The 19204-nt window shown below is 47.0% G+C and overlaps 2 protein-coding genes and 1 non-coding gene across 3 annotated transcripts in view; 2 read left to right on the forward strand and 1 right to left on the reverse strand.

Moving 5' to 3' along the window:
- The window catches only part of LIMD1 (LIM domain containing 1), a 45249-nt gene extending 38959 nt beyond the window's left edge, over positions 1–6290 (forward strand). The window contains exons 5-8 of the mRNA XM_070391669.1: positions 73–203; positions 762–813; positions 1230–1298; positions 2660–6290. Coding sequence (XP_070247770.1) covers positions 73–203; positions 762–813; positions 1230–1298; positions 2660–2797 — 390 coding nt within the window. The 3' untranslated portion in view covers positions 2798–6290. The remainder of the gene's footprint in view (positions 1–72; positions 204–761; positions 814–1229; positions 1299–2659) is intronic.
- Positions 6291–9066: 2776 nt separating this feature from the next.
- On the reverse strand, positions 9067–9139 carry TRNAR-ACG (transfer RNA arginine (anticodon ACG)). Its single transcript has one exon. It is a non-coding gene; the product is annotated as a tRNA-Arg (tRNA).
- Positions 9140–9457: 318 nt separating this feature from the next.
- The window catches only part of SACM1L (SAC1 like phosphatidylinositide phosphatase), a 39152-nt gene continuing 29405 nt past the window's right edge, over positions 9458–19204 (forward strand). The window contains exons 1-2 of the mRNA XM_070391671.1: positions 9458–9552; positions 18483–18580. Coding sequence (XP_070247772.1) covers positions 9521–9552; positions 18483–18580 — 130 coding nt within the window. The 5' untranslated portion in view covers positions 9458–9520. The remainder of the gene's footprint in view (positions 9553–18482; positions 18581–19204) is intronic.

A 19204-nucleotide genomic window follows, 5' to 3' on the forward strand; every position in this document is an offset into this window, starting at 1 on the left:
GTCCCTCCGCCTGATGTTCTCCCTTCCTCCCCATCATCCCGCTGAGTCCCACCTGGTCCTTTGTGTCCCCAGATCCTGCAGGCCCTGGGGAAGTCCTACCACCCCGGCTGTTTCCGCTGTGTCATCTGTAACGAGTGCTTGGATGGGGTGCCCTTCACCGTGGACTCAGAAAACAAGATCTACTGTGTCCGAGATTACCACAAGTAAGGAGGGCCGGGAGCCGCACGTGGGAGCCACGCGGTGGGCACACAGCAGTGACAGCAGACACCTGCTGAGGCTTGTCTACAGGCAGCTTGCCCATTAGCCCACAGCCTGGCAAAGGCCTCATGATTTGAGGGGTGGAGCGGGGGCCTCGGTGCAGACAGAAACTGATGAAAGAATTATGTTTACTGGAAAACAAAACCCACCAAAAACCCCAGATCACATCCTCCAGGCCCTGTGGCTCCAGCTTTGCTAACTTAGAAGGCGCCGGTTCAGCTGGCCTCCACCCTCGGTGTGCCTGGGCCTGTACCAGGCTCCTCAAGGGGAGAAAACAGACAGTCTGTCTCTGTTCCGAGTAGAGCGAGGGGCCAGATGTGCTCGTTAGCGCTGGGGATGGGTCCCGAAGAAGCATCAGGAAGCGAGTCCCAGTGAGCGAGCCAGGCCCTCTATCCAGGGCTGGAGGGGGCAGGGCCGGGCCGGGAGGAGGGCTCCCAGGAACCCTGGGCCTTGCCCTCCAGAAGCACAACCTGCATCTCACGGCTTCTCTGCTCTCCCCACAGGGTGTTGGCCCCCAAGTGTGCAGCCTGCGGGCTCCCCATCCTTCCACCTGAGGTGAGATGCCCCTCAGACCCGGGTCGCCCACGACAGGAATTCCTCCTGGGGTCATTTCCAGGCTCTGTCCCTCGTGTCCTCCCCAAGGAGCCCCTTTCTCTTTCGCCGGCTTCCCCAGCCCAATGCCCTGCTGGTGCCCTGTTTGTTCCCTGCAGTCAGGGCAGACTCGCCGACGTAATGACGTAATGCTAACTCCTAGCGTAGAAGGTGAGCAGGTGGCTTTTTCAGTGTCAACGACATCTCAGAGGGTGGGACTCCTGTCCCTCCATTTCCCATAAGTCATTGTGCTCTGTACCCCCTTGTTAGTATCTCCTAAGGCCGCCTGCTTGTTACTCAGAATCCCCCCCCAACACCCCCACTGCATGTGGAACCCAGTGGGCCCCCCAACTTCTCGTATTCGCTTTTTCTCGATCCAGGGCTCAGATGAGACCATCCGTGTCGTGTCCATGGACAGAGATTACCACGTGGAGTGTTACCACTGCGAGGTAGGCCTCTCCCTGCCCAGGCCCCCAAACCCGCTTAGCAGTCCAAGACGAGACCGGCCCAGTTGACTGTGGCAGGAGGCGGTTAGGTTCGGGCCTGGGGCTGCCGTCAGAGCTGATGGAGAAGATGGGATGGAGCCTGTTCTGGGGGCGGAAGGGGGAGGAGAGGTCGGAGAGGATGTAGATGTTTGGGCATGAAGGTCTTTACTATTTTCTCTAAGGCCTGAGTCCGTGGCAGCTGCCCCGCCTGAAGCTGCGGAGTGGGAGGAGCATGGGGAATGCGGGTTCAGGTCCTGTTTGGGGGCCACGTCTTCAGGCAGGTGTGCGATGTGGGGAATAGACCCCCTCCCCTCCAGCTTGTACCAAGCCTGTCAGACATGCGGCCGGCCCGCTGGCTGTGAGTTTGACATGCTTGTGTAGGCTGTTCATCTGCCAGGAGCCTCCTTCTCAGCCGAGCCCTGGAAATCATGAAGAAATTTCACCCCTACCCCACTCCCCTTGGAAACAGGGATGTGGCTGATCAGTGTGAAGGTGGTGGTGGTGGTGGTGGGGAATCTGCCTTTCCCTACCCTTGTATCACCCCGAGGCTGAAGGAGCCATGGGTGCCCAGGACCATTAGGCCAGCCAGGGGTCGCCCCTCACCAGCCTTGTGAAAGGGTGCAGACACTTTAAGAGCCCGTGGCCTTCCAGCCAGAACTAAGTGGAAGGAGATGAGACTTATTTTGTGATGCGGGGAGGGGGCGTGAAGGGGGGGGCAGGAGAACCGGTGTGGGTACAGTTAGCTCCATCCCACTGGCGCTGAGGAAGTAGGTGGGACTTGTCAGTGGTGCCCCAGGCACTGGGGGCAAAGGTGAAGTTACAAGCTCCACTGTCCCCTCCACACATCCAGACCAGCGCCGTGGGGTGGAAATCGAGAGCCACAGATTCAGGGCCTGCGTGTCATTTTGTTTCCTAGTAGCCACATAAAAAGGTAGAAGAAATAGTCGGGATCGATTTTTGTGATAAAATTTATTCAGCCCATTCTATCCAGAGTGTTACCATTTCAACTTGTAGTCACTATAAACCATTTTTCATGAGCCATTTTATATCCTTCCCCCCCCTCCCCCCCCACTAAGTCTTGGAAATCTGGGGTGTGTTTACAATGACATCACGTCCCATTTCCCACCAGCCCCATTTCAAGTGCAGGATGGGGACATGTGGCCGGTGGCCCGGGGGTGGGACCGTGCAGCCCAGACCTTCCCCGGGGAGGGGGGCTGGGGCCCTGCGTTTGCCACCCCCCGGCGAGCCACACTGCTGGTTCCCGGGACGCCGGCCTTTGGCAGCCCTTTTGCTTGGCTGCCGCTGAATGTTTCTGCCTCTCCCAGGACTGCGGCCTGGAGCTCAACGACGAGGACGGCCACCGCTGCTACCCCCTGGAGGACCATCTCTTCTGCCAGCCCTGCCACGTCAAGCGGCTGGAGAAAGGCCCCTCGCCCGCGGCCCTGCACCAGCACCACTTCTAGCGGAGCCTCTCCCAGACCGCGGGGGGCGGGGGGAGGCCAGGGCGCAAAGGACAAGTCCGCCTGTTGATTCTGGGAGTGGAGTTGGGGGGAGGGGGGGGGGGCGTAGGCGTGGCCAGCGAGTGCCTGCGCGCATGCGTGGGGCCCTTTCCTTTCAACCCTAGCCGTCTGGGGTGTGTATTTCCAAGGGCCTTGTTCGCTGCCCTGCGCGCATCAGGTTGCTCAGGAAGACGCTGCAGCAAGCGGGCGGCCTGAGACCGGAGGTGGTCGCTTTCAGAGGGCAAGGTGTGCACTGAGCGTATTTCATAATATCTTGGGAGAGAGGGTCCAGCTGCCGATGCATTCAACCCTCCCTCTCCCTCCAGGGAAATATTGCACCCCACGTGTTCTCCGCCCCCCGCCCCCCCACGCGCGCGCACAGAGTGATTTAGGGCTTCCTTCCGCTCCAGAGCTTCATTCAGTGGAAGGGCTGCAAATTGTAATGGTGTTAGGGCGAGAGGGAAGCCCGAACACGTGCTCTGCATCTTAGGGAGCATTTTCTAGGTGAACCAGAGCCAATGCCGAAATAAGCGAGACGGGGGTGCCCTCCTGTCCCCCGTCTCCCGCCCCGCACGCCAGCACTCTGCGTGTCCCCGCAGACCTGCACTCCCTGTGGGCAGCCGGGGGCTGGCGGAGACCTGCCCCGCTCTAGCCTAGCGGAGTGCCCTGGGACTGAGAACTTGGTGCGGGCACCAGGCCTCTTTGCCCACCGTTTGCCCTTTGCCCCTCTGCCGCTCTCCGGGGTCTGTGACTTGGGAGCCGCTTCGGCAAAGGCAGGTCTCAGGATCCCACGTGCCTGTTCAGCTCAGGTCAGGCTGGGCTTCTGGAAGCCCCGCATCCTGAGAGCCACCCCCTTACCCACGAGGAGTGTGTGTGCGTGTGTGAGGCCTCTCGGCCCGGTGGAGGGCGCGCCTGAGGATAAGTTATTACAGTCATTTCACGGGTTTCTCTCTTGCCCCAATCTTGGCACCGGCATTATTACATTGGAAGAGACCGGTATTAGGTACAGTGCTTTTGTCTCTTTTGTCTTAACTGTTTCCCTCCACTTTCAGTCTTCCACACACACAGAATACCTCACAGATACGAGCATCACCAAATCGCAGGTCAAGGAGGAAGTGGACCGCCGCCCTGGGCTCAGATACCTTCTTCGGTGCCTTAGGAACATCCAGCTTCATGCCGGCCACACTCCAGTGGGTCAGGGCCCTGTGCCCCTAACCAAAGGCCAGCAGGGAATAGGTGGAAACTGGGTGCTACTGCCTTACCTAGTTCATCGTGCTGGCTCCCGGGGGGGTGGCATGGCCTGGAAGGCCACCCCCTGGCGAGTTTTCAAGGCAACTTCTGAACTGAGGAGGCACAATTTGCCCTGCATGTCACAGTCCTGAGGCCAGAGGTCAGGATCCCTTGGTATTTCAATAGGAAGATACATACATTCATGTTTGTCAAAGGTGGGTTGGCATTTGCCCTCTCAGCCTGTGGAGAGGGACTCAGAGCCTTGTTGCTGGGGCACGGCAGCTAGTGCCTGTTCTCTGTCTCCTCACCTGGCACCCCAAGCCAGGGGACTGGGGGACTGGGGCCGAGGAGGGTGGTCAGGGGAGACATCCAGGGACTCCCAGACTTTCCCCTGGCCCAGCTTCCCTCCCGGGCCACAATTTTGGCTCATTCGGTAACAGTTGCCTGTAAGATGCGAGAATTGACACCATGGGTTGTTGCATGAAATTCATTCTACTGGGGTCCTTTGGCCAGATGCCACTTCCAGGCTGTGTGCTATCCTTGGTTCCTTTTCATAGGCTGAGCCTCCTGAAAACCTGTGAATGAGTGGGGCTGGGGAAGGGACCCCTGGGGCCACACCCCTCTCTCCCCATCAAGTCATCCAGTTTAGCCCGGGCAAGGCTGTGGGCAGAGGAAGCCAGCCAATGCGTCTCAGCCCATCTTTGCCAACCATGAATGTTTCTGGCCTTGAGGACTCACCTTTGTTCCACTTTCGAGTCCAGCGAGTGAGCCACTGACAGAAGTAGGAGGTGTTTATTTGCAGATTGGGTAACTAGTTAAATCTGTGATTCAGTCTTTGAAGTGAGATTTTTAAAATAGCCTTTATTGGGGTGATTCGGATCTCGCTGTCAATATGGCATTTTTTTGTGTCATTGAAGAACAATGAGAATTACCAGACGGAACCCGAGCAGCAACCTCTCTTGTGATCCGCGTCCCTGGAGAGAGGGTACCAGGCAGGACTCTCGAGTTTCTCTCTCCTGCTCAGGCCCTTGCACATAAGCCACAAGGAGATGTTCGCCTACCTGGTTATTTTAAACATTCTGTATGTTATTAGCCAAGTGGACCTGTAATGAGGTTGTACTTAGAAAACAAGTGCCTGGTAGACCAGGATGAATATGTTGGTTGTAAAAGTTAGAGCAAATAGTCCTTCCCAAGTTCCCTAGACAACTCTGACTTTAGCTAAGTGAGGAGAGAATTATGGCCTGATTCCAAACCCCAGCACCAGCCTCCAGCCTTCTCCCTTGCCTCATTGCCCTTTAATTTTTTTTTTTGTTTTGCCTCCAACCACCTCTCCCCCCCCACCCCCCCTCAGGTCAGGCCTTTCAAAAACTGCCTGGGTGGTCTAAAGGTTGTAACCCAGGTTGGCCAGCTCTATCAGGAGTCTCTGTCTCTGATGTTTCCTGTCTGTCACTGAGTAAAGAGTGATTTATCCATCTCTCACCATGGGAGTGCCTTTAGTCCTGTCCCTGTCACTGCCTATTGTCCCCTGCCCCACAGGACTTACTGCTGGAGTGGACAGCCTCTTTCAGCTGAGTCCTGAGGTTATGCCATTGAGTCCTGGGTGGTGGAAGGGATTGTCGCGGAGTTCCATCACCTTCAAGGGCGGCCATCGCCTTGTTTCCATGGGCTTGGGAACTTACAAAAGGAAAAACAGGGATGTTAGGACTTGGGAATTATCCACAATCCTTTGCAGGCCGTCTTCCTGTGAAAGTGTGAGGACCGTGAGGGCTGCTGATACTCTTGCAAAGAATATGTGCGAGACTTGCCCCCCAAACCGTGGTTGCTTGGTGCCGTTGCTAATAAGACCCTGTCTGCCAGGAAAACCAAATTCTTTGTGCTCTTGTTTGTGCCACGAATAGTCCTAATTTCCCAATGACTATTGGAAGTAACTGTGTAAAGTAATAGATAAAAAATGAACAACATATATTGGCTATCCATTGTTCTGAGCCAGAATGGGACAGATGTGGGAAATTTCCATCGAGAATATGAAAATGTCAACTGTGCAGAGAAAATTACTTTCCTTGGTGTCTCTTCTTTTCTACAAATTTATTCAAAAATTTACTGTTTCTATAAAGTTATGCACAATGTTGTTCCTATAAAATTATTTGAAGTTTTACTGTTTCTATAAAATGATTTTAACATGTCATAACAATAAAACTGCATCAATTTGTAGACCATTAAAGTGCTCTCCAACTTGATAATGTTGACCGGGTCTTTTGTGTGTGGAGTAGGAAGCTCACTGTAAACTGGGTTTGGTCTCCTTTTAGAGCTCTGGATTCCCCCCTCCCCTTTTTAAAAAAAAAAATATTTTTATTGATTTCAGAGAGGAAGTGAGAGTAGAAACATCAGTGATGAGAATCATTGATCAGCTGCCTCCTGCACGCCCTCTACTGGGGATCAAGCTTGCAACCCCGGGCACGTGCCCTGAACCGGAATTGAACCCCGGGACACTAGAGCTCTGGATTCTTAAAGGAACATATGGGTGTCAGAACGGGGAGGGGACTGAGATTTTGTCCTGAGATGACCATGTTTCAGTCAATGGCGGATTGCATATACAAAGGTGGTCCCATAGATTATAATGGAGCTGAAAATTTTATATTGCCTAGTTATGTAGCCGTCAACATCTTCCTGCAATGTACGAGAGATGAGGTCTTCTGATTGCTAACTAGCAAGGGGTATGGGAGGGAGGAGCATATGGGATCACCATTCCTGCCCAGAGAGGGAATGGCCCTGTGTCCACTCATGTGGTCACCCTCTGGTATACAATAAGCCTACTGGCAGAATGGCTTTGGGGTCAAGAGCCCAGATTCAAGGTCTAACTCAGACCCCACCACCTAATTGCTCAATGACCTTAAGCAAATTTAGTTTCCTGATATTTAAAAATGGGGATTACAACAGAATTTACCTTAGGGAATTGTGGTAGTATTGAATTAGTCCAAGTAAAGAGCTTACAGCCTTAATTGCTTAATAAGAGTGACAGGGTTCTAGCCAGTTTGGCTCAGTGGATAGAGCGTCATCGGCCTTCAGACTGAAAGGTCCCAGGTTTGAAACTGGTCAAGGGCACATGCCTGGGTTTCGGGCTCGATCCTCAGTGTGGGGCATGCAGGAGGCAGCCAATTCATGATTCTCTCTCATCATTGATGTTTCTATCTCCCTCTCCCTCTCTGAAATCAATAAAAATGTGTATATATGTGTATATATATATATATATATATATATATATACACACATTTTTATTGATATATATATAGACAGGCTTTAAGCTTACTTGATTTTTCCATTGGAATGACCAACAAAATAAATTACAAATGGAGTACAAGTAAATGGAAAAAAATAATACAAACACAAAACAATTTGAAAAGAGCACATATGCAATAGAGGAAACCATAAAGTAAAAAATATTGGTACATTGGAATATATGAAAGTGAAAATTACTCTAGGTGCAAAAATATAAGGAAAAGGTAAAGAATAAACTGGAAAAGATTGCAATGCAATCTTTGATAGTAAAAAATTCATATCCTTTATATTATGAAAAAGTCTAACAAATCTGCAAGAAAACATTGAATGCCTATACCAAGAGAAAATATATACATCAAGTAAAAGGAACTTTTGTTTTTCAATTATGAAAATTGCAAGGAAATAATGAAACTTGTAAAACAGTGCTGATTAGAATGCAAGGAAACATGTTATTGATAGAAGAGTTTATTGGGTTTTTTTGGAGGGCAATTTTAAAATATATACCACGAGGTAAAAATGTCCATAAAATGGACCTTAAAAATGAACACCCAAAAAATAAAAATAAAAAAATACAACAAAAAAATGAAAACCTGATAATTTCACATCTAGAAATTTATGACGTATATGAAATAATTCAACACAATTATTTTTAAAAAGTGTAAAACTGACAACCCAAATTCCCAACAAAAGAGTATTGCTTAAAAATATTCTCTAATGAGATATCTTCGGAGAATATTTAATGACCTTAAATCTCAGGCCAAAAGCTAAAGGGACAAAAAGAAAACAGACATTTCTGGTACAAGCGGGGATTTGGAAAAATACGTGTGGGTAGATCCATACTAAAAATGTGGAAGAAAAAAAAAGGCCTCTAGGGGGGGAAATTATGACGTTAATAGTAATGATCTCGCGATGAGAACTGGCATTGTTTTTATTCCCAATAATTTTCGGTAGTTTACAAATTTTCTAAATTTCCTCGGGAGGAAAACACGTTATATTGGACAGATTAATCAATCGATGAGTGTGACTGGTTAATGGACAGTGTTGGATGTCTCGGGCACTCCCGGGCTTCGAGTCCCCTCTCCACCACAGACGTTTCGGGCTTTCCCAGGTCTCTGAGCCAGGCACCTATAAAATGAGGGGACTAGACGCGATTACCACACCCGGGTCTTAAGATTTCCCTATGGCATTGGGGGGCCAGGTTACCTTGGGACCCGGAGATCTCAAAGGACAGGGTTGCAGACTCCTTGCACTGCGGAGCGGCTCAGAGGCGCGCAGCCGCACTGCAGCAGTTCCTGCCCCAAAGCGGGTCGGAGCTGGAGCCCACCCCATCCCTGTAACCTGACAGTCAGTGCACGGCTCTCCATACCACCGCCCGGCTTCCAGAACTGCAGCGCTCAGTGCGCCTTTGCGTCATCCGGTGGCTAAGCTCCGGCCATGGTACGCTCCCCCTCCCATGCCCACCGCACTCCAAACTGCTACCTTTCCAGCTGTGTCTTCCTAAATGTGCCCCCTTTTACAGAGACTCTTCAAGTGGATCATTAATAGGGAGCTTTGCAATTTACAAACCATCTCGTACAACTCCGGGTTCCAAATACAGCTTAAAAGATGACATTTCGGGCAAAAATAACGTTAAGTTTTCAGATATTTAGCCTTTACACTTTAATCATAAGTCCTCCCCAAGAAAGGCCTGGATCATCTCACCCAGGTGGGGGCAAAAGTGTACACCTCGAGCCAGCCAGGAGTCGAACCTAGAATCTTCTGATCCGTAGTCAGACGCGTTATCCATTGCGCCACTGGCCCGGTACACCCCAGTTCCTCGCAGCAATGTAGATTACCGCTTACGCAGTTTCAACAGGCTTCCTGACACCAGCGCTGCAATTCCGCCGCAGAGCCAGCCTAGGGCTCCTTAGGCTCCTCCTTCCCCCTGCAAACCCGCTCCGCCAATCCGCAGCGGCGACGTCATTGCGCTCCAACCCTTTACGTGCGTCGCGTCTCCTGCGTGCGCTAGTGTGCGCTCGAAGTTTGTCCACGGCCGCCTCCCGTCCGCTCGCTGGCCTGGCGGGGCGTGGGGAGGGGTGGGACCAGGGCGCTGCAGTCGCCGCGCCAGGGTGACCGGTAGAGCCGAGGTGGCGACGCGGGGTGGGGCGGGCAGAAAGAGGAGGAAGGAGGTGGTGTTGCGGGATGGCGGCGACAACCTACGAGCGGCTGAAGCTGTGAGTCCCGCGGGCGGGAGGCTGCTGACCGAAAGGGGCGGCGGGCGGGCGGGCGGCAGGTGCGGGCCGCTGTTCCCGGGGAAGGTTCCTGGGTCCCTGGGCGGCGGGCCGGCGTGGGGGCCCCTGGTCTCCCGGCTCGGCCTTCGTCTCCCGGCGCGGCCGCCCCAACGCCCCGGCCGAGTCCCCACAGGCCCGGGGGCGGCCGTCTCGCCCGCCTTTCTCCGTCCCGCGCGGCCTCTACGCCCACGGCCGGAGCGCGCAGCTGCAGGCCGGCGTCCGCCAGCCGCGCTCGGCGTTGGGATGCAGCCCGTGAAGGTCCTCACTTTTTGTGTGTGTGTGGTTTTTTGTTGTTGTTGTTTGCTTTTTTGGAGAGGTGGCGGCTAATTGTGTCCTTATCACTCACCAGAGAAAGTTTTTTTCTTATTTAATGGACCCGTGGCAGCTTGTGGGAGTCCACATGCAAATCGACAAACATTTGGGCATGAAGCCTCCCTGACCCGTGTTTATGATGCAGCGGGGGCCGGGGGGCGGGGGGTAAAAAGTAAAGTGCAGTCAGTAGTCTTGGTCCTGGAAGGTTTACTTGGCTTTGAATATTGTACAACTCAAGCATAAAGCAGGGGCTGGAGTCCACGTTGACAGGCGGAGGCTAATCCGGAGGATTTTGGCGCTGCAGACCGACTTTTCGGTCCAAGCCACGTCCTTGAGGCTTTGAGAACAGGCCCTGGTTGTTGGGGTTATACATTAGGTATTTGTAAGGTTATTTTGGCTTGTCCCGGAAAAATAAAAACATGCGTTCCCCGTAGCGTGACCGGCCGGCCCCTACGCTGGTCTTGTCTGCGAATAACTTGGTTCTGCTCACTTTGTGTTGAATGCTGGAGCCCCAGACTGGAAATCCAGTGGCTGTAGTCTGAGAAGGTCTTTGGCAGCAGCAGCAAGATGTAATCTTTGAGGAGCTTATCCATCCCCTCCATGAATTAAAATATCTTGGTACTTAAGCATAGGTATCCCGTTTCCTGGGCAGGGCTAGGAAGACATCAAAATGTGGTTTGGGCACTTGCTATGCTCCCCAGCACCTCAAGCTCACTTAACTTTCTCGAAGGTTCAAACTTAGTTAGGGATGCAGAATTGGGAGTGAGGTCCTGTCAACACCAGGTATCTGGTAGAAAAGGTGATTACTCTTCCCTCAGCCCATGCCCTTTTGCCGCTTCTCTTTACTGCTGAAATTCTCTTTGAAAACCGCAGCTGCACACTTCCCTCCAGATTTTCCTGGCCAAGTTTCCTTATTCTCTCCCAGTTCCCCTTTAAGGTGGTGATCACCTTGTTGGTGAATGAGCCCAGCTGTGTCTTTGACCCAGGGTGCAGGCGGGGCCGGTGTCACGTGTGCTCTGCTGGCTAATTAGGTTATTGCTGTCCATCTGATCCTTACTAAAGGGCTTCATATGATCCCGCGCCAGGTCTCAAGTGTGTTTAAGCAACTCGGAGCCCAGGCTGGATGGAGTTGGGTTTCGGAATGCAGCTGAATTTTCCTGTGGTAAAGATTGAATGGGATGGGGAACTTGAGCTGCCAAGGAGGCACGAAGTGCACCAGTCCAGACCTTTAAAAAAAAAAAAAAAAAAAAAAAAAGCTCTACATTCATAAGAGAAAGGAAATTGGGCCCTACAGTGATGAGACCGATGCTTTTGTATTGATTGTGTGTGGGAAGTGGAAACTATAAATGCGGGCGAAAAGTAAATGTGGGGTCATGTGAAAGGCATTCTCTAATTTGTCAGTCGTTGTTTCCCTGACAAAAAGTTTTGAGTGTTTCTGTAAATGTAAAGATGCAACCTTTTTGCAACTTTGTTTTTCTTTAAGGCGTTTGTGAGTTGAAATCTCCCCTCTTAGTCCTTTTTGTCTCTTCCTGCTGTGGGCATGCTGGGCAAGGTTTTTAAATGTGGCCTGATCTAAGGAGTGTTCTTTCTTAGATGCATTTGGAGGTGGAAGGAGTTTCCAACCTATATTAGAGTTAGTAGGACACAAGAGCTGTTTTTAAAAATGTGTCTTGAGATTTTTAAAAAATAGGTTTTTATTGATTTTAGAGAGAGGGAAGGGAGAGGGAGAGAGAGAGAAACATGTGAACCTTTGGTGCATGGGACGACACCCTACAACTGAGCCACACCAGTCAGCATCTGTTTTAAGAAAGATGCATAAAAGTATTGTTACTGGGTTTATTGAAATATTGAGGTGCTTGGAATTCGAAATAATAATTTGTTCTGTATCATGCCATACACTTTCTCGAGTCCATCTCTGTCCTGCTATGAAGTTCGCCTTTCTAAGTGCTCTGGTTTCATCCTCTACTCCCTTGTTTACAATCTCCATTTCCGTTTTATGGATCTTTAGGATTAAGTCCCCATTTCTAAGCCATCTGTACTTTTAGCCTCTTCACAATCTGTGCTCTGACTTTATTTCACAAAACTGCCCAGTGCCTTCTCCCCCCACACTCGCACTAGACTTGGCAATTTTTTTTTTATAGCTTAAAGCTTGGGCTTATTTTTATCCTTCTACCCAGAATGCCTTCTTCCCTCCCCTCTTTACCTACTGAGCATATCTGTGATAGAGTTGAGAGATATCAGACTTTTTTTTAGTCAGAACAGACTTAGATTTAAATCCTGACCTTGTTACTTGCTTTGTGTCCTGGCCATGTCACTTCTCTTTCTAAAATGGGTTTTCATCCACAAAATGAGAACATTACTATTTCATGGGATTATTTTAAGGATGAAATTCCCAGTGTACTTAACAGATGCTCACTTTCTCTGAGAAACCTTTTTTCCACGTCATTCCCTTCACTGGGCTGCCAGACCAGTCTTCTATCACAAGGATGAGACACTAAAAACGTCTATATGGTTTGCACATTCTGTCTCAGGATTGACTAACAGTATATTTACTGTCTCATGGACAAGAGGACAGAGTTACAGTGATCATTTTGTGCAACACTCACTTTGCCACCTAGAAATGATGAAATCACTATAAATACTTATTTCTCCAATTAGGTTGCAAATATGTGGAACCTCTTAGCCTTGATTTCTCTCTCCTCCTCCTCAGTACCTAGCATAAACCCTTGGGTAGAGCAGATCCTCCGTGAATCACCTGAGGAAAGGAACTTTCCAGTGTAGAACACCTACCAGCACTGCAAAAATTGAACAGTCTGGAGTAATTTGGATTGTAGCCCTTGAAGTAGCAGCAACTTAAGTCATTTCATGTATATTAATGTATTTCCAAAGGCTCGGAGGTCATCATGGCTAAAGACGGGGAAATAGTTGCCCTTGCCCCGCAGTCAGGTCACAGCCCAGCCATGGCAGAACTGGTCTTGGAACAGCAGGCCCAGCGTCTAGTGATCTTTCCATTACACTGCATTATTCAAGTGACCTTTTTTCCCCTCTTATCAGATTGCTCTTGTCTTAGTCCGCAGACATGTCTGCTATAGAAATGAGTCACTTATAATTGAAAATAGTTATGTCCATATGGATTTTTTAATATAGGAAACAGAATATTGATTTGTTCAGAATTTAAAATTCATACTTTTTAAACATCCAGGCAGTTCTTAATATTTTACGACTCCTTTTTCCTTTTAAGTGATTTGTGTATTCATGGATAATTCAGTGATAAAAATTTGAAATTACAAAATAATTACAACAAATCCATTCTTGGAAACATTCAAAGCATTTTTAAAAAAATTATTTTAAAAGGTCAACTGAAGTCCGTGTAAGGCAAGAAATCCTTTAGAAAGTGAATCAGGCAGGCTGACCTCTGAAGAAACATTGTTTCCTCCCTTAGGAAGTTGCCTTTCTTCTTAAAAGATTGTCATAGCTGTGAGGTCTGTCAGGGCAGATACATGCAACCCTGAGAACAGATGTAAACTAAGCTACACTGTGACATATGTGGTCTATCTGGTACAATGAACATTCAGGTTATTCACACATCTCTCTGTAAGGAAGGATGGAGGGGAGCTAAAATTATGCTCATAAATGTAGGCACAAATGATCTGAAGTTTGTTTCCAAGGCCTTGATTGGGTAGAGAGTCTAGGTTAGTGCTAGGCTGCGTTAGATCACTTGCTGGGCTTTTTTAAAATGTGTATTCCAAAGCTCCACATTTAGGCCTGCTGAGGCCTGGCAACCTGCAAGTTCAGCCAGCTGTCCTGGTAGTTCTTATGCACTCTAACAGGTATGTTAGGGCTGGGCTGAGCTGATAGAAGAGCACTCTTTGGAGGGCCTGGAGCTCTGGAAGATTTTGCTGTGGGTTAAAGCTTCATATTCGGTGGCATTTAGATCTGGTCTTATGAAGGAGACTGGTGCCGAAACCGGTTTGGCTCAGTGGATAGAGCGTCGGCCTGCAGACTGGAAGGTCCCAGGTTCGATTCCGATCAAGGGCATGTACCTGGGTTGCGGGCACATCCCCAGTGGGAGATGTGCGGGAGGCGGCTGATCGATGTTTCTCTCTCATCGATGTTTCTGACTCTCTCTCTCTCTCCCTTCCTCTCTGTAAAAAATCAATAAAATATATTTTTAAAAAAATGAAGGAGACTGGTTTTTGGAGAAAATAGGTTTTAGGATGGACAGAATAGGAAGTAAATAAGATCTCAAGGATTTGAGGAAGAAGATGGAATGAAAATGAATTGGCTTCCTAGAAATATCAGCTTGGACTTGGGAATTGGGTTGGGCTTCTGGGTGGTCTGGGATGAACCTGGGCTATAGGAGAGGTGTCCAAAGAGTCACTCAGCGAGGGAGATACTGCTGGGACCCAAAAGGAGGAGGGATGAGGATGGGTGGGAGCAACTTCTGGGTATGGGTGTAGTAAGCTCACAGGAATGATTTGAGGAACCACCATACACTGCTTTCAAATAGTAGCTGCATCATTTTATATTCCCAACAACAGTGCACAAGGATTCCGATTTCTCCACAGCCTCAACATGTGTTATTCTATTGTGTTTTGCTTTTGATAGTCATTCTAATGGGTGTGAGGTCAGCAAATAGTAATATTTTTGAAGTAGGTTAATTTTACTCATTATGGTTTGACAGGATTTTGAAGAGGTCAGTTATTTCCTGAAATGTGTAAATGTTACATGGGGGGAAAGTATGTTTTCAGATACTAGAAAATCATATTGCCAACACTGAAAGAAAGTAAAAATGATATCTGATGTTTATATTATAATTAAATATATTGCCTGTCTTAAAATTTAACAAGGGTAATTTCTTAAAAGCATTCTTAAAAGCTATTGAATCCTGCCCTAGCCAATTTAGCTCAGTGGATAGAGTGTCGGCCTGCGAACCGAAAGGTCCCAGGTTCGATTCCGGTCAAGGGCACATTCCCGGGTGGCAGCCAGTCAATGATTCTCTCTCATCATTGATGTTTCTTTCTCTCCCTCTTCCTTCCTCTCTGAAATCAATAAAAATACATTAGAAAAAAAAAAAATAGCTATTGAATCCCAGGTGACTATAAGGTTAAGTGTATTTATATTAAATATAATAGAATTGCCCTTGTTGAATTTAATTTTTATTTTCTAATTTTATTTTTAATAGTTCTTTATTGTTGAAAGTATTACATATGTCCCACTCTCCCCTCCCCCCCATTAACCCCCTCCAGCCCGCCCTGAATTTAATTTTTAGTTGCCTGTGATTTCTTTTTCTTTTTTTGTCCCATATTTGGGCAGTAATCCATAAAAGGAAAAGTCAACCAAATGAAAGTTGACAATAGGAAGTAATTGTTATTTCAGTATTATGTTATTTTTAGCTATCTCCCAAAATACTTGTCATCTTAACAGAAACTAGAACTCTGGGTTGATATTGAATCGCTGTCTTGAAGGGAACAAGGTGGTATTCTTGTTCAGTTAGAGGTTAAAATACCCATTGGTTTCTGATAACTTCACCAGAGGTTTATATAGGACCAGAGTTCTTTTCAGTATACAGTATCATTTTGAACTTGAGATTTTTTTTTTTTTATCAACAGCATAGTTAAGGAGCAAATCATGTTCTTGGAACGGTTCCCCTTGTCTTAACTTCTAAAATCTATTTCATAAAATAAGCAATGTGAGATAGTTTTATAGAAATGAGAGACATCACAGCAATTGAGGACCTTTCTTTTTGCATTAGGGAGAGGATTTGCTCCTAGATTTTTGGTTATGAGTGAGTCTTCTGTCTTGGTTTCCATGTATTTATTACATCAAAAACTCAGTATGGCCTGTTGACTAGTTAATTTTGAAAAACTGCTGGCAAACTTGGCTTCTGTGACACATTGTTGACTTTCTAATCAGAGAAAACAAACCGCTCCCTCTTTCTCCTCTTTATTAGTTACATTATAACATCAAATCCAGTTAAAATGTGACCTGTCAAGATCTTTTCTTGCTAGGAGAAAGGAAAACAATTTTTAAAATTCTGTTTGTTCTGCCTGTCATTGAGCCAAAGAAGACATCAGTTAAAGGCCACATATAAAAACCAACTTAGCCACCGAAACCGGTTTGGCTCAGTGGATAGAGCGTCGGCCTGCAGACCGAGGGGTCCCGGGTTCGATTCCGGTCAAGGGCATATACCTGGGTTGCGGGCGCGTCCCCAGTGGAGGATGTGCAGGAGGCGGCTGATCGATGTTTCTCTCTCGTCGATGTTTCTAACTCTCTATCTCTCTCCCTCCCTCTCTGTAAAAAATCAATAAAATACATTTAAAAAAAAAACACAAAAAAAACCCAACCAAATTAGCCCTGGCCAGTGTGGCTTGGTTGGTTGGAGCTTTGTCCCATACACCAAGAGATCTCAGGTTTGATTCCTGGTTAGGGCACATACCTAGGTTGTGGGTTTGGTCCCCAGTTGGGGCACTTAGGAGAAGCGAACGATCGAGGCTTCTCTCTCACTTCATTTCCCTCTCAGATCTATGTCTTCCCCCCTTCTTTCTTTCCCTCTTTCCATCTCCTTTCTCTCCCTCTCTCTCTCCCCACCCTTTGTCTCTGTCGAATCAATAGACATATCTTCTGGTGAGGTTTAAAAGAAAAGAAAAAAACAAACAACTTAATGTAGGTGTTTGTTATAGTCTAAGAAAATTAACTGGAACGTCTGCTATCATTTTGTGTGAAAAATACCCAGGGGAATGAATAAGCTTAGAGTCCTTGTCAACAGAGGCTTGGTAGCCTGTTTGGGGAAGATTAAAGACAAAAATAGTAAAACCATACTTACCAGCAAACATGAAACCACCGGGTGTTTACTTAAGTCTTTCTGACTCAGTAAGTGCTGGACAGTTAGTTTCCGCTAGCTTTTGAAATGAAACCTGGGAAGCATAAAACTTAGAGAATAAAATCTGTTGTATTTCAGATCATTGTTAAGGCCAATTAATGAGGGGTGGGAAGTGGAAGGAGGGAAAGAAGAGGAAGACAGCAAAGGGACAGGCAGGTGACTATGAGTTGGGATGACGCCTGCTATTATGACTAGTGGGATTCTGAGTCATTACTTGTCATTACTCTTCTTAGCTAGCAGTCACTGTTCTTACTGAGTTCTTAAGCTGTTTTCAATAACATTATCAGAATAGCCTGCTGGCAGCACCAGCACTTAGATTCCTGCCATATCTTCCAGAGCAGGGGTCCTCAAACTTTTTAAACAGGGGGCCAGTTCACTGTCCCTCAGACCGTTGGAGGGCCGGACTATAGTTTAAAAAAAAACTATGAACAAATTCCTATGCACACAGCGGCGGCAAAAACACCCGGCGGGCCGGCGGGCGGCATGTGGCCCACGGGCCGTAGTTTGAGGACCCCTGTCCCAGAGAGATGACATCCAGCAGAAGTCAGAGCCCTTGGACCAGAACTCTCTGCCTTGATCTACAGTTACTCTTAATTTTATTTTAATCTCATGCATGTATGTGGTTTAAAAGTAAACAGTACACAAAGCTTATAATGAAGGCGCTTCTCACGCCCAGTCCCCTCTGCCCCAGAGACATCCACTTTCAACTCTCCAAGCGATCGCTTCTGGTTTTTCACTCCAGAACAACATGTCTGTACTGCTGTTTCCTGGTTTTTTCATTTTTAGTCTTCTGATGTCTTCCTGCTGTAGAAGATGAGAATTAGGCTTTTATACCACATTCTTTTCCTCTCCTCTCCTCAGTGTAGTTATATTAAGATACTCAGTGGTCATATTGTTTTGGTTACTATGTAGATGTGGTTCAAATGAAGTCAGGAGTATAGTATAATTAATTACATAGTCTTATAAAAATGTGTTGTTTTTTTCTGGAATTGAAAAAGTGACCGTTTTCTTTTTACTAACTTTTATTAACTTTCAGTGTCGTTCTCACTAATTAATCTTCAGTTTCAGCAGTAAAACTCCTTTCAAACCTATCAGGAAACTCAGTTCATTTTATTCTCTGAGGCTTACTCTGGGAGCCTCTGCCCTGCTTTAATCTGGACGGGCTGTCCGTCCGGCCACAGAGCTGTCCTGGAACCTCTCTGCCCGTCATTTCTTTCACATCTCCTGTGTGGAATGCCAAGTCTAACTCTCGATTTACTCTATTTTTGTGAAACTAATCTTTCCTTCTTTCTAAGAGTGAAAGAGGTGTCTTTTAAGATATGGCACACCTGGAAATGTTTCTATTCTGTTGTCACACTTGTTTGATCGTGTGGCTATATATAGAATTCTCACTTAGAAATTATTATCCTTCAGAATTTTGAAGACCTTGCTGTTGACTAGTCCAATAGTGTGACTGTTGAATATTGGTGGTTTTACAGCAAATTAAAATCTTGTCAGCATTAAATATACAAGTGAAAAGAGTGGCACTGAACACATAAGGACTGCATAACAGCTTCATCAATCCAGAAACTGGGACAATGATGTAAAATTTAAACCCGGCTGAAATTGTTATAATAAGTAGTTCTTTGGGAGTCTGTTTCATTTGGTTTAGTTATTTATGGCTTTAAATTTCTCCTAGGCATATCACAACTGAAAAATTTTATGTGGAAGCTTGTGACGATGGAGTGGATGATGTGCTTATCATCGACCGCGTGTCCACAGAGGTTACCCTCTCAGGTATTTTACAGCCAGGTTTACAAGTGTCAGAAAGACTTCATACCTAAGCTGCAGTCATTAAACTAATCAGCGGTGTGCCAGTGTGTGGGTCTCTGAGTATCTTACAAAGTTTTAATTCTTGCTACCTCATTTGATTTCTATGCATTAATTTTATGCTTTCTCCTTTTTCCGAAAAGGAGAAACGATTTTGAAAATTTTGCAATCTGTAAGGACTTTTTTAAAAAGATAGTTATTTCTTTATTTGTTCCTTTATCTATACTCTTTACATGATTGGTTTTGTTGATGTCCAAGTTCCTTCTATCTGTAAGATTTAAGGTATTTTGAGTGTGAGAAGGTTGTTTTAGCATTAAGTGTGTGGAATGTTAATACCAGCTTTTGTTTTTAAAATATTCATGACTGTGAGGGTAATTAAAGAATGAAAAATAATATAAACATTACTGACAACAACTTCTGTTTTAGGCAAATAATGTTTTAAGCTTTACCTATCTTATCCATCTGTCCAGTTATATTTCGGCTTTGCTTACCGGGTTTATCTCTCCCCCTGTCCTCCATTACCCCCCCCCCCCCCCAGTTGTGTAGAACACTGATTTCTGACTAAATTAATGTGAAATAATTTTGGTGACA

This window comes from Myotis yumanensis, unplaced genomic scaffold, assembly GCF_028538775.1.
Source record: "Myotis yumanensis isolate MYYU_CA2020_CCGP unplaced genomic scaffold, mMyoYum1.0.hap1 SCAF_14, whole genome shotgun sequence".
Lineage (NCBI taxonomy): Eukaryota > Metazoa > Chordata > Mammalia > Chiroptera > Vespertilionidae > Myotis > Myotis yumanensis.